General features: G+C 39.5%; 1 protein-coding gene across 1 annotated transcript in view; it reads right to left on the bottom strand.

Annotated features, from left to right (window-relative positions):
* gabrg3 (gamma-aminobutyric acid type A receptor subunit gamma3) overlaps window positions 1-24,726 on the bottom strand; it is an 80,722-nt gene that overhangs the window by 6,466 nt on the left and 49,530 nt on the right. Inside the window, exons 4-6 of the mRNA XM_030791434.1 lie at window positions 23,194-23,414; window positions 16,040-16,122; window positions 2,323-2,460 (exon numbers count right to left, since the gene is read on the bottom strand). Of these exons, the coding sequence (XP_030647294.1) occupies window positions 2,323-2,460; window positions 16,040-16,122; window positions 23,194-23,414 (442 nt within the window). The remainder of the gene's footprint in view (window positions 1-2,322; window positions 2,461-16,039; window positions 16,123-23,193; window positions 23,415-24,726) is intronic.

Genomic DNA, 24,726 nt, shown 5'->3' with positions numbered 1-24,726 from the left:
ACCTGATTAGGAAGGCCACAGATGGCAATCATTTAACATCTCATCACATTTAAATGGTTTTGCCACCTGAGGCATAAAGGCAAGGCGTCCACACCTCTTCTCCATTCTGTTAAATGCGTGCTATATAACTATAATCAAGAACCTATACATCCACACAGAGGGTTGACTGAACAATCATGATAAATATTTATTTCGGTAATCTTCAAAGAGCACAAAACATAATTGTGTGTTTCATTGTGAAGTGTTGCCTTCACCTTCATTCTCTCTGAAAAAGCTGTGTTGAGTTGTCGAGTTACTTTTCCTGGCTCTCTTATTCATTTATTTCTTGGACCAATATTCATTAGAGTGCAGTCTTCCTCTGTCTTACCGCAGAACTAATCCCCCTGAGATGACGGCTAAGGATGTCTCGCTCAAAAAGCCAACATTAGGCACAATGCCATTAACAGCTAAAAAAAAAAAAAAAAAGGAAAAGAAAAGATCTGACTTGGTTTCAATTACACACAGACACACACACACCGAAGAGAAAGAGGAGAGGCACTGCAGGGAAAGACTGCAGAAGTAGTTGATTTAATCCGGAGTTTGATGACCTCAGCACGAGTAGGATACTATATATTAAATGTGGAGTTAATGAGTTAATATTCCGATTTTTGTATATTTTCCAAAAATATAGATTGCGACATGCAATACTTATACACTTATGCCAATTTAATTTACTGTTTACCCTAATATGACTTCTTATTGGACACTCTTTTAGCTGACTTTTGTGGAAAACACGGTCTTTCATAGTGTAGAGATGTCAGAGAAGCTTGACATCTCTTGGCGGAGATTTTATGTGTGTGAATTTGACAAACAATTATCAAGACCAAAGAACAGTGAGAGCAAGCTTCAAGATGAGTGTTTTATTTTGTCAGAGATGAGACTTGATTCTTTTGTAGACGGTTTCATCAAGAGAGGCCAGTTACGTGGCACGAAACATGCTCTTACTTAATTGCATTCTTTGTGGACTGAGTTTTTTCTACAAGGCAGATTGACATTTCTTTAGTTTTCAGCTTACAGTTTTGTATCTCAATCTCTCTCCTTTCTCTTCCACTTTTGAGCAGCCTTCATGTTGTCAGAGAAAAAAAAACAGAACACAAACACTCAGAGGAAAAAAAAAAAAACCCCAACAACTTGGGCAAGGAATTTCCCCCTAAATAAACTCTCTTGGTGGCATAAATGCGGATTGAAAAGCACCCGTTGTTTCTTATCAAACCAGAAACCTGTTTTGTAAGCACTGGTGATTGGCTCTCACCAGATTTTGCAGAGAAACATCAGGCAACCCTCTGGCCACCTGCCCACACCTGCTTTTCTGTGATAGGCCACAGGGTTAGAAAGGCTTGTCATATTTGCTTCTATATAAAAATAAAAGGGCCACCGAACATAATTATGTTCCACTTAAAACCATAAAAAAAAAGATTGCAGATGATCAATCCAAGCACATTAGCAGTAATACTAAAATAACTGGTTTCAATACATTTAGAACCTGTGCAAATATACATTGTACATAGTTTGATAGTGCAGCACACTGGACGTAACTACTGCTAATAACACACACTTCAGATCAATACTACGTCAGTACTCTGCCTTAAAGAACAGCCCCTGTAATGGGTCATCCTACAAACACTCAAGTTTTGGGCCCTCTGAAGTTGAGAGCAACCTTTCCTTGACATTTAGTTCCAAACCCAAGTTTATCACTCATCTGTGATGTCAGAGTGGATATTTTATTTCTTATCCCTCTCAGCAACAACTGTTGCAAGCTGCCAAAGGCTCAATTTTGGGTCTGGTAGATGCATTGAACTTTCCTGCAAGATTACAGATGCTACAGCACATGTGCTTGAGGTGCTCACTCTGCGACCAGCAGCTGTTGGTTATTTTATTTTGAAAAGCTACGTCAAGGTCCATGTGCCCTCCAAACAACAGCGTATTACAACTCTTTGAAAGCATTGTAGCACATTTCTGAATGACATGATTATGCTCTCAAGCAAGCAACAATCCAGCACCCCCTCTGCATTTATTTGAACTGGCATTTGAAGATCTGGAGATGTGTAATATCTTGCCGTGAATATGAGCCTTTTTGACCGCGTCCACCTATAGAGTTATTAGGTCCTGGAGAAAAGGTCAACTCCATCACTCTACTGCTGGAGTGGCATTTTTCATCAACCCAGCTTGTCTCTGACAAAGTCAACCATTACCACAATCATCATTATCACTCTCTCTCTCATATACACACACACAGACACACACACACACTCATGAAAAGTAACTTAGCAACACTCCTCTTACCCGCTGAGGTCTTGATTATGTCTGTTGTGTTCCGCAGGCCCATGAAATCAAACTGGTAGAGTCTCCAGGATTTCTGATCAGCTGCCTCCACTGAGTTTTTCCTCCATTTGTAGATCATTTCGTCTTTTGGATAGCCGTCTATAAGCATACACACAGAATCACAATTCAGTGACTCTCTTCTATGTCGCTAGTCTACTGATGAACGTGTCAAGAAAGAATGACCTTAGGTTGGGCTTTTGCAACATTAGTTGTACCTGGAGCAATAGCTAATAAAAAGAGCGTCCGAAATGAAGACAGAGTCAGGGAGGTTGAGCGAGTTAATGAGAGCTTCAGTTCAATATTGTTCCAAATCTGTCTTGATTTTTGAGGCTGACCTTCAGGCGTGTGATGCGCTAGCGGTGCTTCGACGCCTCACAGCGAGGGATGCCAAGGATGCAATTTAAGGCTGTGGCCTTGTGGCTCGGAAGTCTAATCTAAAATCGATCGCTATCGTTGGTTTAGCATTGATTATGTGGATTTCATAAAATGCAGCGCTGCAGGTAATATTTCTTGCAGAAGGGAAGATTCCAGAATTAGAACTCGCAGCGGCATTTACCTATTTCTCACTTTAGAATTGGATAGGCCACCTCCTCGGCTTCAGGGAATAACATTAAATAAGTTTAAGTGTCAAAATTAGCCGTTGCCAAAACGGTACTAGTCCCAAGGACCATTGTTTATATTAAACCATTAATATTGGGGCATAATGAAATTTCTTCCCAAATGTGCATTAATCCTATTGACAGAGAAGTAAATGGTAATCAGGCCTAATAGCCATCAGAGGTAATCGGCATTCAATTAACGGAGCAAACAGATTAAGTGAGGGGGAAGAGGCTCTCTCTTAATTGCTAATTGTTTTCAAACATTTCTGATGAATTGGATTCCATTAGCAATTTCCATTGCTCCTCTCCTTTACAAAGCGTGCCTCATTTTATAAAAGCTGCAAGGCCAGTCAGAAACACTTGGTAACCGTCAACTGAAAGACAAAGAGTTGAAAAAAAAAAAAATGTTGAAATCGACATAGTTTTGTGGGCAATAAGTCAGTCATGTGAAGCATGTCCAAATGTCAAAGCAGTACCCTCAGTATGCGTGTGGCTAACCTCTCTGTGTGTTCTCAGATTTTGGCTTTAAAAATGGAGTGTGGAGCTAGGACCTTTTAACGGCTGTTTTATAAATATCCGGCTATTGATTCTGTGTCAGACACATTCATTCCCAGTAAATACTCAATAATTGACTGCTCCTTTACTCAGCAAAAAGGATTTTACTCAATGAGTCAAACCTTGCAGTACTGCAAAGCTAGACTGCAATTTGTTATTTGAGGTTGACTCAACTTAACTTGCAGACCCTTGACTCTTCTATGTAAACTTGAGACAGGACATCCTTCAGAATTAAAGTAACCTCAGAGAGGCAGGGTTTTTTGGTTGTTGTTTTTTTTTTTTATATGTTTGTTTTTAACAAGTCCATTCCCAAATAGCTCTTTTTAAAATCAGTTATCACTGTCATGAGCCGCCTTACTCCTGTGATAATGTATTACAGCAGGAGCTCAAACAATTCGTTTCCTTTTTAGATTAACTCTTGTCATCGATATGTCCTAATTACTCTGCAGTTCACACCTTCAGCCGAGTCTAATGCGACAAGTTCAACCTCTGCATTTACTTAAGAAATTGTTTTTGTTTACTTTTTTGTTTGTTTGTTTTTTGTTTTTTTCTTTGAAAGAGCAACAGAATTCCATCGACTATGGTCATTAATTTCCCATGTCAGCCAGTAATCAGGACCTGTTGGACCTCCATTAGATTTATAATCCACTTAATTGGCAGTGTTGAGGTATTACAGGCTCCTGCTCCCCACCCAGGCTCACAGGGGGTAAAATAAGGTGCTTCATTATTAAGACTAGGCGTGAGGTTTCTCTTGTTCTAAATCCCTGTGCTCTCTGCCCTGCACTGAGAAGAGCTGAATAATTACTGGCACTGTATTGGAGTTTCCAAGTTGCAAAGCAATTAACCATTGTGTAGGTCTGCACAAGCTGCATATTATTTCTAACCGGTGCTACTGTATAGAAAACACTTGGATGTGAGAGAGGTGTGGCGGGTAGATAAGAAGGGAGTCATTGTTAAAGCTGAAGTGTGAAACTGAAGTTTACGCGCTCGCGCGCGCACACACACACACACACACACATTTTCACCTGTTAACACAGAATGCTATTGTTCAGTTTTCTTGCCAGAGCTCATATTCTCATTGATAAACACCCACATATTCAAATGCACTCACTCCATTTCTGAGTCTTTCACTCACTCACTCACTCATTCTCCCTACCCTCCATCTTTTCCTCCTACGGGTGTATTATAGTCAGCTCATTATTCTGAATTCTCCAGGGCACGGTGGCCTAAAAGGTAAGCAAATTTCACTTAATAAAGAAAAAAAAATTGTTGTCGCCATGGGAACGGGGCCATCATCCAATGGTTGCCATGGGTGAAGAAAAAAGGGGCCTGATAGCTCCCAGCATGCCCAGGCCTCCTGTGTGAGTGGGTGGTTGGCCATCTGAGAGAGAACTACTTTGTGATTTAAAGCACAATAGTGGGGGGGTGGGGGTGGGGGTGGCACAGCTGGATCGTGGCAAATCATCCTGCAATTTTGATAATTCATCTCACCGAGGGACAGTTAGTGATTCACAGGTGATATAACACGACACATAAATTTGGGTTTGGGCACCCTATCACCCATACATAGCGTGACGGAATGTCTTGTGAGATTTGTGGGCCTGTAAGACGACCTCTAACACAGCTATGGAGAGGAGGGACAGACTACAGACTGCAGTTTTAATAACTCAACCGTCTCTTGGGCTAGTGCTTGGGATTCTAACACTGTTCTAATCTGTTCCATAAGTAAGGACATAGCACAGAGACCCAGTGGTAAACAGGCGAAAGGTTTAATCAGTGAGGCAAAATGTGAGAAAAAAAACAAAAAAAACAACAAAAAACCTTCAGACCCCACCAACCCGACTCTCTCCCTCTCTTTCTCTCTCTCTGCATGAGGTGTTTTATCAGAGCGATGCAGGTCTGGAACACACACTAATGCCCCACTGTTTTCCTGTCCGTTAGGATCTGTTTGTTTACACACACACACACACACACACACACACACAGACACAGACAAACATGCACATACACACACACACACACACACAGATAGAAAGAGTGACAGAGAGAGAGAGACAGAGAGAGGAAGAGACATAAAGAGTTGTAACCTCTACTAATACGCTCTCTATGTAAGGCTTGTAGCATATACATTAACACTAGAAGTGCCGCGCCGGTTTGACCTACTTATACCTTGAAGCGCCGAGTGCCAGTCAAATCTAGGAAAAGTCATGAAAGGAGGGTCCTGAAATTTGACCGAGTGCAAAGATTTTATTTTTTGTTTTGGGTCACAGCGGTCAAATGCTCGGCGCTTCTAGTGTTAACAGTTTCCCTCAGCTTTTCTCTATATTTAAACTGACTGACAAAGTGAATTCTGTACTGCTGAATTCTCATGCTTTGCTTTGGCTGTTTGTTTTTTTTTTTTTTTTTTTGAGATACTTCAAAACGTAAATTTAATTTCATTACAAATTCTGCCTGAATGTTTGAATGCTAATGCACCTATAATTACAGTGCTGACAAATTTCAAATTGAGTTCAGTCTTTTGTTTTTGATGAGCCATAATGGGAAGGAGAGAGAGGGTGAAAGATGGAAATTATAGTGGAAAAAAAGTAATCCTGAGTGGCACCGTCTTAAAAAAAAAAAAAAAAAGACGAGAAGGAAAAAAAAAATAAAAAGACGCGTCATGTATGGAGTAGAGGCGAGTCCTACACCATTTGATCTGCAGACAAAAGCAGAGCAGACAAAATTGTTTAGTCACACATTTGTACACAAGATTGCTAAATCACCACCCCCTCGCCTGGTAATGAGGACAGCTCCTGCCAGTGCTGTCAAATATACGTATGGAAATGAGCCGGAGATCAGGCCACCAGGAACGTGGGTAACGCTGAGTTGGGCTGATTTAAATTCTAGGTAATATATTTAATATGGTTTAGCAGAGTTTGCTTTGGAGTTGTGATACTGTCGAACAGTGGTTCGGTTGTAAAATAGTGAAAATGCTGACGTCCGATAAACAGTTCTTCAATCCCTCGGTCATCTAATTTCTGTTTCAATACTGACTTCAGACCACACCAAGATTACATTAGATATCATAGCGTAAAGGCGGATATTTTATATCCAAGTTCAAAACAGCAGTTGTGTTCTGTTATTGAACTGCTACGACCTTGGGGGACCAAAATTTTTTTTTTTTTTTTTAAACAGACAGCGTTGCGAGAGACAAAGACAGACACAGAGATGGGCTTTTTCACTGGGGGTTAGGCACTGATCACTGTAAAGCTGCTTTGTGACAATTTTGATTCTAAAAAAGCGCTATACAAATAAACTTGACTTGACACACTGGGATTCATTGCTTGACCACCAGTAGGGTTGTTGGGTTGCCATGGGTTGGGTTGCCAACGTGCCAAGGATGGCTGTCGTTTCCTGGGCTCTTCCTTATCATTAGTATTTTGTTAATTTATTTGCACAACTGATTTGTTGCTGACGCTCTGAGAAGCTGAATGTTCTTGCTATATACATTTTACCTCGCTTTAGAGCAGAAATATAATTTATGTCTGTGTTTAGGGAGTTCCCGCGCCTAATGCCGGGTCTAGACTACACAATTTTGTCGTTGCGGACAAACTTCCACTGTTGGGACTGAATATGAACGTTGGGAATGACATTTTGTAGTGTGGCATGACACACGACACGAAGAGTCTAGCATGTCAAAATGTTTTGTATCTTCCTGCCAAGTCTTATAGGGCTACTTTTGATAGATATTTGTTGTAGTCGTGTGTTGTTCGATTTTAACAGAACAAATAGCCCAACCGATAGCAAACGTGTAGTACACTACACAAAAATTCTCATAATTGCGTACCATACTGTATACTAGCGTGTGGAGTAGTGTGCAGTACGCAGTGTATACTAGGCTAGTACGCAGTATGCAGTACGCTAGTATGCCATTTCGGACACAGCCTGAATCTCCTATGACATGTTCCTTGACATTGACCAATAGGATGAATGACAGTCGTCCAAACCGATTAACTATGCGCAAGGTCTTGAAGGGCAGCACACCGTGATTGGTCGGAGTCATACTTGTAGTGTTGCCAGTCTCCTGGCCCAAGACACGGCAAGAATCTATGGCACTATGATTGTCTAATCTGACATAGTGGCCATCGTTAAAGTCTGTGTCTGTGTAGTCTGATCCCAGCACAAGATGGCTGTTCTTTTCTGGACTCTTCCTTATCTTCAATATTTTGTTAATTTGTTTGCACTCATTTTGATATATGATGGGTAGATTTGTTGCTGACATTCTTAAAAGCTAAATTTCTTGCTGTATACACTTTAGCTCATTTTAGTGAAGAAATCTTAAATAGTTTATGTCCGTCTTCCGTTGTAGCGTTTACAAAATGTATGCGTTTGTTTACTCATTTATTCACTTATCCATTTATTTAGCCTGTGTATCATTCTATCTTACTATTGTTTTTTTGTTTTTTGTTTGTTATGTTTGTGGTGTCACACAATATTAATCTTATGATCTTTATGTTAACTGTTAACAGGATTATTTACATCATACATGATACGCTACGCATCTGTTTTCGAATAAATACCGCATTATACAACAAACTGTTACTTAATGTCTCTATATGGCGATTAGACCGTTATAGTAAAATAGTGAATATGTTGCCGTGGTAGACATTTTCTTTGCAAAGTACAGACCTAGTTATTATTAATGTTTCTTGACAAATGTATAATGTTCTCCTTTTCCCTCTTCATCTTCTGAGTGTGTGTGTGTCTCATATGCTTGAGTATGAATGCCTTGTTTGAGTGTTGCTATCTTCCTCCAAGGTGTGCCCCGCCTCCCTCTGTCCTCCTCATCCCTCCCTGTCAGCCTTCTCCTCATCGCCACCCCCCTCGTCCTGCTTTTGTTGTCATTATTTTCTCTTTTTGCTAGTGTATTTTCTTTTGTATTATTATCGTACTACTTGTAATTGTCCACTGGGTTGGCACCTATTACACACCTGACTAGCCAAGAAGGGATCTCCTCTTTCTGTGGTCCTTCTCAAGATTTCTTCCATTTTTTCCCTGTTACACCTGGGTTTTTGGGGAGTGTTTTCTTGCCTGCTATAGGGATTAAGTCAGGGGGTGCCGTCCTGTTTTGTTTGTTGTGGGCATGTAAAGTCCTTTGAGACTTTAAACAGTAATATTGCACCTTAAATAAACTTGAAACGTGAAACTTTAAATGTGAAACGCTTCCTCTTCCTCTTCCTAAATGGAGAACACCTCTCAAAGCCCAAATTCTGGCTGTTGAAAACAGTATGATAATCTCATACCCTCCCCCCAAAAAATGGCTCTCTTCAGACTTTGACTAACACGAAATGCACAGGCTTAATTTCCACCTAGTGAGTAGAATCCAGAACTTTGGAATAGAGCTAATTTCAACTGAATCTCCTTCAAACAGTTGTAATTAATTAAATCTGACTAGCTCTAATTACTTAATTAAAAGTTCTCTCTCTTAGAGACCCTAGAGCAGAGAAAGGTCAGTACAGAGATGGGCATGAGTGCATATAAACTGAATGGGTGTCAATCTGAACACAGTCTAAATACAGAACCTCAGGGAACATTTTCTTTAAAATGAGACACATTCGAATAACAATTTAGTTTCTTCTTCTTCTTCTTCTTCTCCTTCTCCTTCTCCTTCTTCCTCTCCTTCTACCTCTTCATATTTCCAGAGCTATATCGACATTAATAGACTCAACCGACATCAAAGCTGTTTAAATCACATGTACCCTTTTTTTCTTTCTTTCTTTTTTTTTCCTGGTTGAAAGAAGTGCCTGAATTTCTGTCGTGATGAATCAGATGTTCAAAGCTAATAGCTGCTGCCCCCTCATCATTAAACACTTCCTGCTTTTGTAAGTGCCTGGAAAAAAGATAATGAAGTAATTTAACCAATGAAATTAAAGTTTTGAAGCAGGAAGCTTTTAACAAGTGTGAAGTTAACACACAAAATTCATATAAGTATACAAATATTTCAGCGCCTTAGTGCCATGGTGAAAATGTTGGTGGATGCTTTAGACGGAACGGGAAAGCAGCCTTTTGAAATCTTTGCAGGGCGCTCTGAAAAAAACAAAAACAAAAAAACACTTGAATTTCTTGGTAGATGTTGAGGTGAACTGAATCTGTTTCTTATGATAAATACATGCTTAGGAGTCAAAACAACAAAGTGACAAAAAAAGTGAAATAATCTAAGGCATTTCTGCTGCTCTCTGTGTGGTATGAGAAGAGCAGGGACTGTGTAGGAAGTATGACTTTGCAGGGTAGCTACTTTTTCTCCAGAATAGAGGGTAATTACAGTCAGACATGGTTTAGGGAAACCCCAGTGATAAAATGAGCTTGGAAAATGAAATTGGTTTATTTGGTGTGAGATATAATGTTTCAGTGTCTCTTTGAATACTTTTTTTTCTCCTAAAGAGAAATGGTTTGGCGGTGTAGGCTGAGGAAATGATTTAAAACACTGAGCACCAAGACACAATTTCCTTAAGTCATCTTGTAACGTCAAAGGGACACAAATTGACTTTATTCAGAGAGCTGATGGACTGCCAACTGTGTCAGTCAGCAATGGTTGGATTCATGCAAGTAACATTTCTGTCTTGCCAACAAGATGATAAGAAAAATCCAGTATTTATAAAATTATTACTTTCAATGTATTCATTTATTCCAAATTCACAGTCACTGACTGAGTCTGTACTGAGATTGTAGCCATTTCCTCATTTAACCACTTGTGTGCTCTTCTCTAAGGCATTAGTGACTCATACTGTATGTATTTGTGTTTAAGTTAAAGGATTCACTAATCAAAAACTTATTACCAAGATTCATGGAAAAAAAATAGACATTTTACCAAGATGTTGGTTACCTCGGTAAGTTCATTCATTTACTGACAGACGTGTCATCATCGCTTAACTTTTAGATGGTTCAACCATTTGTAATTCTATCTACTGACCAACTTGCAGAGCCCGATTACAACAATGTTTTTGTGTGGCAACAGGTGCCAATTCAATAGAATTGATTCATGAATGCTTTGCTTCTCAAAATCACAGACCTTGGCGATATGAGCATCGTCGTTGAGCATTTGATCGCAGTTTACTGAGCAAGCTTATGTTCTCTAACAAACAGAAATTGTGCAATAGAGCAATTATCTGGACACAAATCAAAAGTGAAATGAATCTTAGTCGTTTATAACTACAACTGCACCGCACTCAAAAGCCAAACTAGAGGGTCTACAGACTTACTCGCATCTCACTGAGAACCAATGCACAGAAGGTAAGACATCCTATACATGTTCACTATATGTATGTTTACCTTGGATTTCTTTAAATGTGTAACCACGTGAATTTATGACAGTGTCCCGAACCAGTGTTTGAGTTCATCCTGGGTCAGTCGAAGAACACTGAGCAGGAAGATACATGTTCAGTGTTGAAACCTGCCCGTTTTTCTTTTCTGCTGCCAGCTGACCCCATCGAAAGGAGGCATTTAATTCCAGCACATTAACCAAGGGCAACAGACTTTCAGTTAATCATGCCAAACACAGAACAAGACTGTTTCTGACCAACACCCCTAAATGACTTTGCAAAACGATCCACTATGTTCCCCTTTAACAGCGCTGGTTGAAATGAAGAACGTTCATAACGACACCTATCTGGAGGTAAAGTATTCTGATGGAGATGTTGATGTGGTCCCAGGTGAATGGCTCTACTGAGTGAGGTCAAAGCAATTCTCTGAGTTAATAGCTGGGTGGTGACTCAGCCTCAGAAGCAGTTCCACTCAGAGAACTAGTTTTTGACCAATCTCAAATCCAGACCCCGAGTCTTATACCGCACTTGCGAGGCATATATCTTTTTAAAATGGAAATATCACCCACGATAGTGCTCTACATTTCAAAGCAAGGACTGGAGATGAGCACAGGGGTTTTTAAGAGTTTAGTCTGGACCTTGAGCAACCAAAAGTTGCTCAAAAGTAGGATGAATTTCATCTGGAGAGAGAGAGAGAGAGAGAAAGGGAAAACCAAATTCTCACAAGCAAAACAACAATACGCTCATGAGCATAGATATGTTTAGTTTAAGCAAAAGTTTGAGAATCTGTTTTTGGAGGATAAAACATAAAAAATGCCAAGTAACCGTTCCAATTTGCATAAATCAATTTGAAATAATTCTCATGGCATTCTACTTCGCACATGATTCCTCTTCTAGTTTCTGAAAGGACTGGACTGGAATTGCTCTGGCATTATTACAGTGGAGCTCTAAACATACACACTGGCGAGGCTGGCCTGAGGAAAGCATCTCACTGTCTCCCATCTTTTAGACAGAAGAGTTCTTTTTGAAAACAGATACAGCTCAGAGCAGCAGGACATGCATATTAAGACAACAAGCGATGTCGGAGGAGCCTCGAACCATCGGCAAATCACCTGAGAGAGCTTTTATTGGGGGGGGGGGGGATAATTGATAAGACAAACAGTGGCAAAAACACGGCAGCCATAGCGACGTGTTTTTATATTCAGCTCGACCGGAGGGGGAGAAAATCCTTCATCCAGGTGTCAGCTCTGTTAAAAGCTTCAGTGTTCCCCCGTACCCCTCCAGGGTAATCAGGAAGACATTGGCAAGAGCACACTCCATTGTTTGTTTGTTTATTTAGATTGGAACACCATGTGCTATCTCCATGTAGGCTTTTGTACAAATGGGCCTTAGAGAAAATGCTACTCTTGCTGGGGCAGATGGGTGTGAAATATTAAAATGATCCTTCCAAAAATTGCTCCCCTTGGGACACAGATGGGTATCCCTGTTTTTTTGTTTTTTTCTTTGAGTGATACAGGAATGAGAACACCCAGTTATAATGTGCTTGCTGTCAACTAGTGGGTTGTATTCACAGTAGAGAGCTGATTCACTGAATCATTAACATTGCTAAAAGAAAATGTCTGGAATGCGTAATATTCTCAGATATGGAAATAAATTTTTTTTTTTTAGTCTGCTCCTGTGTGATCAAGAGTAATCTTTTACATTACAATGTCGTAAAAAAATACTAAGAAATGTACTAAATGTTTATTTCCAAACACTAACGTTTCTTGACAGAGTTGTGCAACTGAGCCCTTCACAGTATTGGGATGTTCTGTTAGTTCTATCAGGATATTTTCTGGCATTTCGACACTCTTTAATATGCAGGATCTGCACTGGTAGCTGTGGTGTAGTTTTGAAGAGAAATGGGTCAGGACTGGGGAGGTGGGAGGTGAACTAGTTGGCAGTGTGGTGCCCGGAGGTCCTTTTAACATTTCTCATCACAGTCTCTCTCTGGATGAGATGCCGGGATTGCTTTATATTCCATACACACTCTGACTGCAAGGCACTTTGGGCCACGAGAAGCAGTCAAATGCTCCAGGATATACACACACACACACACACACACACAATGAACTGCAAGTTGACATAGATCAGGACACAAAACCTGACCAAGAATGGTCACTCACGTCATTGCCTCCTGCTATGGTCAGGCTGACTAACGTATTGTCTATGCTTACCCAGCCATGTTTAATCTATTTGTTACTGAGCTAATGACTGGCTATTTGGTAGGTTTGGGTTTTAAGTCTATGTGGTCATTAAATTGGAGTAAAATACTGGTGCAATTTAATAGTCAATCCCATTATCCAATGAATTCTCAGAGGTGAGCAATTCTCAACTACTTATAATGCTTATTCTATTTAAATGACCGTGGGTGGCCTTTTAATGAAACCTTTAATGGACTTTCAGTGGAACATTGGCTGAGAGAGTCGACCACATTGATATTATCCCGAGAGCTAATTCAAAGTACTCTTTATTGGTAACAAAAAAAAAAAAAAAATGGCACTAATAATTTTAAAACTGCTTTCTAACTTACATTTTAATATGAGAACATCACTAACAAGCTCAAAGAAATTATCATTAATGTTGAGATATGAATGGCAGACAGACTTGCTTCTGAGAAATCATTTATATGAGAAATTTAATTATTTCAGGGTTCAGAAATCTTCTCTGCTCGCTGTACAATACCCTTACAGCGTTAAACGCAATGGAGTGTTAAAACAGTTTCTCCAGAGACTAAGTGGGTGTCTTATAACACAGTCTAGTATGCTAAGTTCAACTGTAACCCTCTTATGTCAGTCTGGGATGAACCTCATCTCCATTGTCTGTAAGACCACAGAGCTTTATACTCTCTGGTAAATGAGTTTTTGAATAAAATTCGTATTGTAATGATTAGCTTCACTGACAGCAAAGTCTTTACTCTAATGTTTGCACTCAAAAAAAAGAAAAGAAAGAAAAAGAAAAAAAAAAACGCTGTCTAATTGTAGGAGCAATATGCCATTTTCCAATGCAGACATCTTGTTCTGCCATCATGTGTAACCTTAAATTGAGCTTGACGCTAATGGCATTAAAGATCCAGTACGTAGAAGTGCCCGGTTAAAACAGGCTATAATCAATGTCAACAAAGATCGCACTGTCATGCGGTCAAAGACTGCACTGTCATGCGGTCATGTCGTCAAAGATTGCACTATCATGTGGTAGTGCGGTCAAAGACTGCATTGTCATGTGGTCATGTGTCAGTGCCCCTGTAGCGAACTACCTGTGAGTGCACACGTCGGCTCTTAAAGCTATTTGAATGAGACGGAAGTTTAGTGTGAATGCAGTTTGCTTCCCTTTCAATGGAGAATTTAAAGGTTCCCAGGTTGAAATTCTCAAATGCTAAATGCTAGCACCAAAAAAAAACAAACCCTTTACATGCAACATTGCAGGGAGTTGTTTTTTTCTGTGTGCTCATGCCTGGGTGTCTGTGTGTGTGTGTTTTACTTCAAACTAAATCAATACAAACGTGAAAACAGTGTGAGGGAGGGCTACGGTCCTATATCTTCCTTTCCGCTCCTGTCTGCTGTGAAATATAGACGTATGAACCTCTGTCATCCTGCTTATGGCTACTCTCTCAGGGCGTTAAAACCAGAAATAAGAAGAACTTCGGGAATAATTTTGCCATCAGTATTTTTATCAAACAGAACTATGACTGACAATGCTGTGCAGAATTGTGGTAAATAGACGCAGACAAATTTTCCCCATCCTCCCAATTCCCAATCTCTGCTCACGGCATTGTGGGTCGTATTTGATAAATAAGTGGTTACGTGTTGACCAGTCAAAATCCTGCCTGTTCTATTCATTCGCTGATAAAAATGAGAGAAGGAAAAGATGAGTCGTGTCGGGGTAACAGACATAACTCAGGCAAACGCCTGCTTTTCAATTTCAATTATTTCTTCTTTATGCCTCCTCCAGGTAATATAACTTCAGTCTGCCTTCATTTGAGGGAGCAGATGCATGCGACCGTGCCTGCAGCTTTGCCCCGTGAATGATGATGATCATCTCTTTCTCACACTTTTGAGTATTCTTCACATCGGACAGTTGAACAGACCCTATATTTTTGAATCCATCTACGTGTCCTTTTGTCGTCCATTCTGCGAGATTTATGGTTTATTTCCCAACATGCTGACTGTGAATGACATAACCACACGTTTACAGCTCCTCGGGGGGTGCTTTATACGGCAGCTCCATTTAGAGTGAATTCGGCTTGATCCGTTTTATTATAGAATGAACAGCGTATTTGAGTTTTGTATTTGATGCATGTTCCACTTTGATTTAAATGAAATGGTTACTTTCACTGTGTTCTCTTAACAGAACATTGCAACATAATGTCTGACGAGCCTCAAATTCAATTTAGAGAAAAACCTTTGGCATCATTAGTTAAAATATATTTCCATCTTGATCTGAGAGGAATGTATCATAGACCTAATGTTCTTATCAAACCAAAGGCTATGTCATGTTTAAAAATACAGTCTGGTTTGATCTTTTCAAAGGACCTTGTCTGGGAAATTTCTCCTCCAAAACGAATGAGAAAAGCATGGGAAGAAACAAAAGGCACTATGAATGAAAGATCAAACGAAGCTGGACGGATCCAACGTGAGAAAATCCTTTTTTCTTTCTTTTTTTTTTTTTTTTTGTAATTAAATGAAGTGCGCAGCGGTGAAAGCACATTTCAAGTGGAATTTGAATTTGAATTTGACGATTTTGCCAACTGTACTTAGGCCCAGATCAAAACAGCCAATTTTGCAGAGGAATCTTAATGTTAGTTGTTCTTAAATTGACTGAAGTGACATTTCGAAGAGGAAGTTAAAAACACAGTGTCTTTGGCAGAAGCATCAATTTTGAAGCTAAAATCAACTCAGAACAAGTAAAATGTCTCACAAAAAAAAAAAAAAAAGAACGAAGCCTTTGTACTTCACTGCAATGTAGATTGGTTCAAACCAGGCCCCTTATACTTAAACCAGTCAGCTTTATTAACTACAGCTGCAGTACTAAGAGGAACAAAGTGTTCTGGGTGAAATGAACCTAGATCTACGAGAAATTTGGGTTCAGAGCTGAAAGTGTACTTTAGGCTTTAGAGAGACTGAGTTGAGTGGATTTGGGGCATTGGCGGTGGATTTTGACAGTGGACTGGGGACTGCGCGTACTCACAGCTGGAAAAGATCAGAGGGCAGGAGTGCTCATCCATGGGGAAGTTATGGAGCTGGAGCTGGCACTCCGCATTAATGGTCAGCCTGGAAAAGACCGGAACACTACATCAATATGAGAGGAAGAAATGCAAAAGGAACAAGCCAAATATAGAATGACCAAGAAAAAAAAAAACAAAGCAAGAACAAAATACACAGAGGTTTTTAGGTTTATAATAAAGGGCAGAATCCATTGTTACCAAGGCTAATTTATCATACAACAATGGACTGATAGATACAGTTTGTAACTATAGTCGCTTATCATTGCCTGCAAGATTTTTACATGGTCTCCCCTATATGCAAAGTATGATAAAGTAACTGAAGAAACTGAGAAGCAGAGTATCTACACAGATTTAGCAAGATAGAGGCACAAGGATAACAGCTATTGTAGGAATCTAAGAGTTCAGTGAATTTAACGAGATGAGGAACAAAACAACAATTTACTGTCTTCTGTGAAAGAAGAACAGAGGGTAGTTTACAGAAAATAGTTCAAAGTAGATATTTAAACCCTGTATTTGTCTCAAGCTGAAAAAAAAGATACGGTGAAAAGGACGTCACATATTACAATAACTAGACCTGATGTTGAACATTTTGTTGCTTTACCTACATTTATTTTCTATTGGAAAGACAGTGCTGCACAGATGTGTACTTGAACCTTAAGCCAGACCCATCAGAACATCCCTCTGTTCATCAGAGCACGCAGAGAGACAGACAGACACAGCTGTTTGTGCTGTTTGTGTGTGTGTGTGTGTGTGTGTGTGTGTGTGTGTGTGTGTGCATGGATGCATGTGAGTACAAAAACTATTGGTAGGAATGCTTGAGGTAAGGATGCTCAGAGGAAGGTCTGCTTGGCAACATATGTTGTTATTTTTGTTTGTTTGTTTTTTTGTTTGTTTGTTTTTTGTCTGGTCTCTGTGAAGTCAGAATGATGCCCAGGTAACAGACCTGATGCACGTCACGTCTGCCACACACTCGAGAGCGAGATGCCAACTTAGCTACAGGTGCACAGAGCAAGCTTATGTAATGCTGACATGCTTACCGAAGTTTCTTATACACCAAGTTTTTTTCTTATGGAACTCCAGCGCTCAGGTAGTGTTTAACTAGCCGGTTAAACGGTTCAGTCACTAATCACAACAGTTACACACCAGAAACAAGTGTTATGTTCTGTGTTAATGACTGTATTTGAAGGAATATGACAGATTTATGCTGAATGAGTGTTTGACTGATGGCAGCACAGAGATGCTGCATTTGATATGGAGCATACGGAACAGGTAGTTGGCGGTCCTTAAGACAATAGTAAACTACAGTAGTTTTGCATGGTTGGATCATCATGTTTGTTCATCTTAATTGATTTGCACAGAGGATTGGTATTTATCTCATTAAAAATCTTGTTCAACCACTGTTAAACAACAACATCAGGGAGATGAGGCCATAAACAAAAGTTATGACAGTAAACAAAAATGGCATTGGAGGGTGTATGAGTTGTCCAGAAGCGCTGTGAATTAAATTAACCTCATTGCAGAGCCTAAGACCTGGGCCAATGCCATGTCACAACTCCTCCCAGAGAGGAAGAGAAGACTTGGATCATCCAAAATGCCACCTCCCTTTGATTCAGCCAACCAAAGTGCAAATGAGTGCAATTAATATGGAGAATGACATTTCATTGTTCCCCTCCTTTTCTTAATAACCAAATATCACTGCCTCAAGTCTGCACTCCCCATGAATATTGATTATCAATGCGAGCGCTGCACAGGAGAATCTTGTTAGCCTTTGTTCCAGATCGGCCTTGCCCACGGATACGCCTCAGCGACGGCAGTGCCTCTCCCTGTTGCCAAGGAAATGCTTCACGGGGTGTTGGAGACGGCGTGATAAAGCCCCTCCACTCGACTGTGAAATCTCCTCAGGTCCAAATAGCGGGGGCCTGCGTTCCCTGCTCTTTAGGAAGCTAAGACAACCATTAAATAGGCCATGTGTTCTAGTCCTGCCCTAAGAGATAAATTAACCAGGTAACAAAATCATCCAGAAATACATTCGAACACATACAAGAGCTGACTTTGTTACTGCATTGTTTTTTTGGGGGGTTTTTTTTTGTTTTGTTTTTTTCCATTTTTTTTTTTCTTTTTCTTTTTTTTTTTTTTGACAAAAGGACTCCATCAGAGCGAGGAATTCTTTGATCTCCTTCAACTCTGAACTTGTGTCTGAGAGTATATTTGGCATTCACCTTGTCAAGAGCAGCCGGGAAAAAAAACAGACGACTGTCGGCGCAGTGTTTAGGCCCAAGGCAACCTTCAGCCAGCGACTTTTAAAAAAGTCATATTTCAACCTGCTGCTTAGAATATCATTATAATGGTTTATGCTGTATTTGAATCAGAGAATGGTTTATTTTTGTGCTAGTATCATGTCTTTACCTTTTTACAGGTTTGACTGCTTGTACCAGATGAATGAAATTATCTAAGCAGTAACATTTTTGCACAAGTTAGATATTTATTGTTGCTCTCACACAAAACGCTAATGCTTTTGTCAAATCCCCATGCAGAATTCTCTATACTAAGCATGAGTTTTGCAAAACAACAGATACAGATAAAATGATCTACACAAGAGATAAAATTGTAAAATAAAAATTGTAAAAAGAGAACATCACACACGATTGTCTGTGTAAAATGCAAAAATCATCTTGTAAAACCAAACAAAATCCCTCAATTACATTTAATTCCACAACAGGGAACTTTCAATGCTTGCTTGTAAGATTTTTAGCACTTTTCAAATACCTATTACTGGTTCATTATTCCACATGAATGATTTCAGTGGTGTAACTTGTCACTGGAACCTTGTAATATCACTAGGATGCCTTGTCATTTTTTTCTCTATCTCTCTCTTTCTCTCTCTCTGTATTTTCCTACTTTTGTCTTTTGTATTTTAAAAATCACGACCTCAGAGGTACGCTTATTTTTGGGTATACCTCTGCGACATGTAAAGGCTGGCTAAGATGGCTGACGTGAAGCGGGTTGGCTGCTGATAAGAAAATTGGCATAGCTGAAGGGAATACTGAGTTTTTGGGGGTTTTTTTTAAAGCCATGCCTCAAAAAGATAACTCCACTTTAGTGTGATGATCTATATTTACGGTATTTTTCTATGTTTTTCATATTTAGGAAGTTTGTTCCTCCCTGAGGCTTAAAATGAAGGACTAACAGGACAATTTTGTCCAAATTTGGTCTATGGACAGTTGACTCTCATGCGCTATATCACAAGTTTTCATACAAAAAATTGAGGGCGAAGAGTGTGGCAAAGGCATCTAAATGTTTCAAAATGAAATGTCTTGCCACCATAACCGACTGTGTAACAAATCACAGCCTAATAGTTGCAGAGACTGGGCGGAAGGTACCGGCAAACTTCAGCTACTCCTCAGCAATAGAATCAACCTTCAGAACATTCAGCAAAAGAGTAAGGAAAAAAAATAAGTAAACAAGCAATAACGTTCCTTGAAGAATATTTGAAAGATATCTCTCATGGACCACATCAGCCTATGTCTCAGAAACCTTCACATTTACTGTCTGTGCTTAACCGTGTACTTAAGTAACCTCCTCCGAGTGGGAGCAGAGGAAGAATCTTTACTGTGGAAAAGCCCATGACCTCTGTCTAACCCATTTTGCCTTCCTAAATCTCCCTGTAGGTTCCCCCTCTGCACGCACGTGAAAGGTTTACATCTACCGGCTTCACACATTGAAATGTCTTTACTGCATGCAGTGAAAGCTGTCTTTGTGAGCATTGTTGTAGAATACAGTGAAGGTTGGTCTTTTTTTTACTGTGTTGTTGCAGTATAAGGGGCAGGATGAGGTGCAGTGGTGTTGAGACCACTGAGCCATGCTGCTGAGTGTCAAACCTGTCCCTGTATACGTTTATTCAACAGTGTAGTTCCCTTACAATGTTTTACAGCTACGCGACTTTTTAGTTAACTATAATATCATTAACTGTACAGTGTAAGTGCACTGATTTGGTGTTTTTCACTTTCCAGATATATGGATCTCATATCCAGAGTAAATATTAACTTGCATTAACTATTAATAGGGGAAACCTCTGTAGATACCCCAGTACTATTCCACAATACATAACATCACTGAGCCCTACAGAACCACCCTTGTCATTCTGCAGTGTTTACTAATGTACTTTGGTGGTTGGCTTTGTCATGCTGTTACAGTTACCACTTTGCTTACTGGAGTTCAAACACTGACTCATGACATGCTTATAACAAAGCTGGAGAAGATGAACTGTTTACTTCCCTCTGAGGATTGCATGAACAATAAGGGGGATCTTAGGAAATTTTGAAGATGAATTGCATTGTTTTTCCAACACAGCACAATGTTTGAGGGTTTTGAGTTAACACATTTGAAAATATGACCTCTTATAAGTTATGTCTAAACAATTCAGAATAAATGTAACTGGACTGTGAATTATATAGTGCACATATTAGGAACAGATGCAGGATACAGAATTTTTTTCCCCAGCAAAAGTCAATTTCTTTACTGTATGATACGTTGCACATGTTTTCAGCTAACAACTTTTTAATGTTTTTTTTTTCTCTATGGTGTTTTCATATGTCAAATTCCTCAGTAGAAAATAAACAACATTTGCATTAATTACTGACTGTATTATTTGTTTGTCACTGCACATGCTGAGTCATTATGTATTAATGCACAGTGCAAAGGACTGTTCACAGTATTCATTGAGTCATTATTCACAGAATGACAACTTGCGGAGGACAGATGAAAAGTGCTACCGTGGTGATGGAGTTATTTGGGGTTTTTTGCGTGTGTGTGTGTGTGTGTGTGTGTGTGTGTGTGTGTGATGCGAGTTCAATGTGTTTCGTGCCGTTTTGCAACAGAGAAATGTGTTTTACGCTTTAGCTTTGCGATTGATGGTGCTTTTTACAAAACAAATGTGATATGTTGGCAGACACATTTGCTTAATTGATGCTGAGTTAATACTTCAAAAAAAAGAGAATTCCGTTGCGACAACAGCTGTCAAAAAAGTACAATAAAATTTTTAAAAAAAGAAAAGACATTGAAGTCATTGTAGAACCTCACCATGGTTTGATGATAATGATAATCTATGCGCTGTGAAATGTATTTATGATACAAAAAAGAAAAAAAAAGAAGAAAGAAAAAACATGTCCAGCATTGATGGCAGCTGTGGTAATCATCCTTAATAACAGGCCACTCTGTGCTGATGGTAGCAATGAGCTGCTTTTGACAGGTGACACATCAGTCAGAACACAAATGTCCATCTTCTCTTAACTGGAGCAGAGAGAGGTTCACCGGGTCTGAACTCCTCGTCAAAACTAGAACACTGCCAAGACAGTGGCCTCCATTCAGAGGGGAAAAAAAAAAACCCAACAACAACAAAAAAGAAATGGAGCAGGAACGGTGAAACATCAGTGAACGAGAGGTCATGTTTAATGTAAAACTGACACGATATCCATATCCGCATAAAAAATAATATGAATAATAATGATTATAAATATGTGTTTTATCAAACATCTGAGACCCAGGATTTGGCATTTCAGAATGATTCCTCTGATGAAAGGAGGTTTTTCTATCTCTGTCTGAAGAGACCGTACGCAGGGCCTGGGGCCAGTGTGGTGTGGCTAGGACTGTGAGTGGTGATAATTACCCTCCAGTTCAGAGAAAGACTGAACTCCTTTGCTCTGGAGAAGTTAACAAGGTCCATTTTGTAGTGAGTGCTTCGTAGGAGGTACTCACTGACAGGGAATTTTCCTGAGAAACCAGATTGTTTGTCTACTAACTTTTGCAGTGTAAGTTTTATTTATCTATGGAGAGGACCCACTCAGGGCACAGATCATACTTTACATATTCCTTCATGTCAGTCGTCTACAGTGTAAAAGTGGATTCTTTCACGCTGAAGTCGAAAACTCTCCAATCCAATGTTCTCGATCTCCCTCAGATATAAAGATGTTAGAATTCATAATCTGGGGAAGACTATTTCATTAAAACTTTGAGAAAATATAACAGAATTGAGCCCGAGTTTGTTGTCTAACTATTTACCAGAAAATACAGTGTTTGGGTATATTTTCTAAAATTCAATAAAGGCAAAGTAATTACAAGATCAGAGAGAAAAAAATGATCATAAACTTTGTAAGAAATTGCACTGGCATCATATGACAGAGTATTCTCGAAAGTGCATCGTGTTCACAGAAGTTTTGTCCTTGCGGGCCCAATCCTCAAAATTGATAAAGGGCTATTGCAGCATCAACATCACACACTGGATTCACACGAAGCTAACAGCAAGTCTGTGATTGTTGCTATGGGCACAAACAAAAAAAAAAAAAAAGTAATAGCTACAAAATTGTATTAGCAGTTTGAATGAGTGATCGGAGATCAGTTGTCTTTAATATTTCAGTGTCATAACTTTTGTAGATCACGTATTCCAAAGGCCAAAGCCTCTTGTACACTATGAGATCATCCGTGAGTTCATCTGTAGTGTTGATGAATCACTTGCAATTAGCACATTTGACTGTGTCTGCTGTGAATCTCTCACTGCTCTTTATAGACCAGATTTGTTTTTAGATTCATCTTCCTCATTTAAACTCAAATTAACACTCTACAGAGGTGCTTGTAGTAGAAACCAAGCCCAATTTAAAAGCTGTCGGAAACTATGACAAAACAACCAACTGATATCTGCTACAGTGTTAGTCTAGTGCTAACTGAACAAGGCTGAGGCCAAAAAGACAGGCCACAGGCAATAATATAGCCAAAGACTCAAAAGCCAAAACAAAATCATCCAAACTCTGAGAGGAGAGTCTTGTCATCCATTTCACTTCAATAAATCCTTTCAGCTGTTTATTGGGTTTGTGAACCTGTATGTACCTTCCTCAGAAACAAACTTCAATATCAACAAGACAGCCTCATCGCTTTTGCTTTCATCACCACTGTCAGGGTGACAAAAAACAAGAGGTGATAATCTAAATAACGTCCCTGTTATTTGAGCCACAAACTGGAATATTGCATGAATAGATCTCTGCATTTCACATTAACAAATGTAGAGTTTCATGTGGAAATGTTCTTGATCTGTTTAAAAACAAAATAGATGAAAACTTTGACTTACCTTAGAGTATAAAGAATTTTCCCATCATTCCATATTCTAAGAAGCTGATTGGGTGTTGTAATCCAATGGGCTTCTGCGTTTTTGGAATTTCTGAAGATGGTGTCTGGTAGCCAAATGAGTCCAACCATGTTACTGTTCAAAGTCAATATTTTCATCGTGCTGTTATATCTTAGCCGGCTATCCGTCCACGTCTGAGCGAAAATGATATCAATCTGGTACTCCTGTGAAGAAACAAACAAACAAAAAATTATAGGTCAGATAAGTCAATTAAATTCACATGACAGCATAAGGAAATCAACTCAAAAGCATTCAGACATATTTTGATCACAAAGACCTTCTTGCACAGAGGTTTTCATTACTGCTGCCACACATTATTACCTCCAGCGAGCTGATTCTGGATCTAGCGATACACTAACAGTACAGTCATTCAAGATCAGGTCATTCAGAGAGGTTTTCCATGGTTATGCCTCAAACACTGCAGTTGCGTTTTGTATTACCACTGGAGTTTGAAGTTTTTCAGCTCAGATTCAAAATGAAATTTAAAGATTGAATACGTGTTCCATACTCAGTCTTATCGACGATAAGACTGAAACTGAAATTAAATTCACCCAGATGTAAGTATGAGGCTCTAGTGTAGTTCCTTTCAAACACTTGTGTGGTACAATTTACAGCATTACCTTTTCTTGATGGCAAATGCCCTGTGGTAACACTCCCAGTCCAACTCAGCCATTCTGAAAATGATCATTTTTTGAGGTGGAGCCCTGCCAGACACTCTGACTTAGGCTTAGCTCAAAGCCAGTTTGGAGGTGCTTTAAGCAGGATTAGTATGCCTGGAGCTAAGGTACCTCACTGGGGAACAAGTCTGAGAAAATCAACACAGTAACGTAGCAGAACAGAACTGTATTTTCCCTGAAGCCTGGGAAGCCATTAGGGGATTTTTTACTGTCTTCTCTCTCTCTCGTCTATGGTACCAATTTCACCGATTACAGATCTGCGCCTGTTCAGGCACTTTCGAAAGGCAACGTTTTGAAAGAAGCCCTAAAGCCTTTTATGCCCAGACCCCTGGGAATCACTGAGTTACTCTTGGACCCCAGAATGCAGCTAAATAATGCATTCGGCTAAGACCACTGGCCTATAGCTTTATAGAGGAACCTGTTAGCAACATATAATGCTTAATCGCATTTTGCTTTCAAGGGAGAGGGAGAGAGAGAGCAAAAAGGGAGAGAGAGAGCAGCTCATCTGCCCTTGACTTATTTATTTATTTGTTTGTTAGTTTGTTTTTCATTTCTGTCTGTCTTTCTTTCTTTCTTTCTTTCTTTTTTTTTTTTTTTTACCTGAGCTTACTATTCTCGAGTGGAAGGTCACGGAGGTTACTTTTAAAGTGCACAAGGCTGGAAGAAGATGGGTCCATTTAGCTCAAATGTCAGACAACAGGAATGACCGTAACAGAAGCCAAATGAAAACAGATCGAATACACAAGCATCTGAATTCTGACATGCCAATACTCTTTGACAGTGTCATGGCTATACTCTA

Source organism: Chanos chanos, chromosome 14, assembly GCF_902362185.1.
Source record: "Chanos chanos chromosome 14, fChaCha1.1, whole genome shotgun sequence".
Taxonomy (NCBI): domain Eukaryota; kingdom Metazoa; phylum Chordata; class Actinopteri; order Gonorynchiformes; family Chanidae; genus Chanos; species Chanos chanos.
This window is presented reverse-complemented; position numbering and strand designations above follow the sequence as displayed.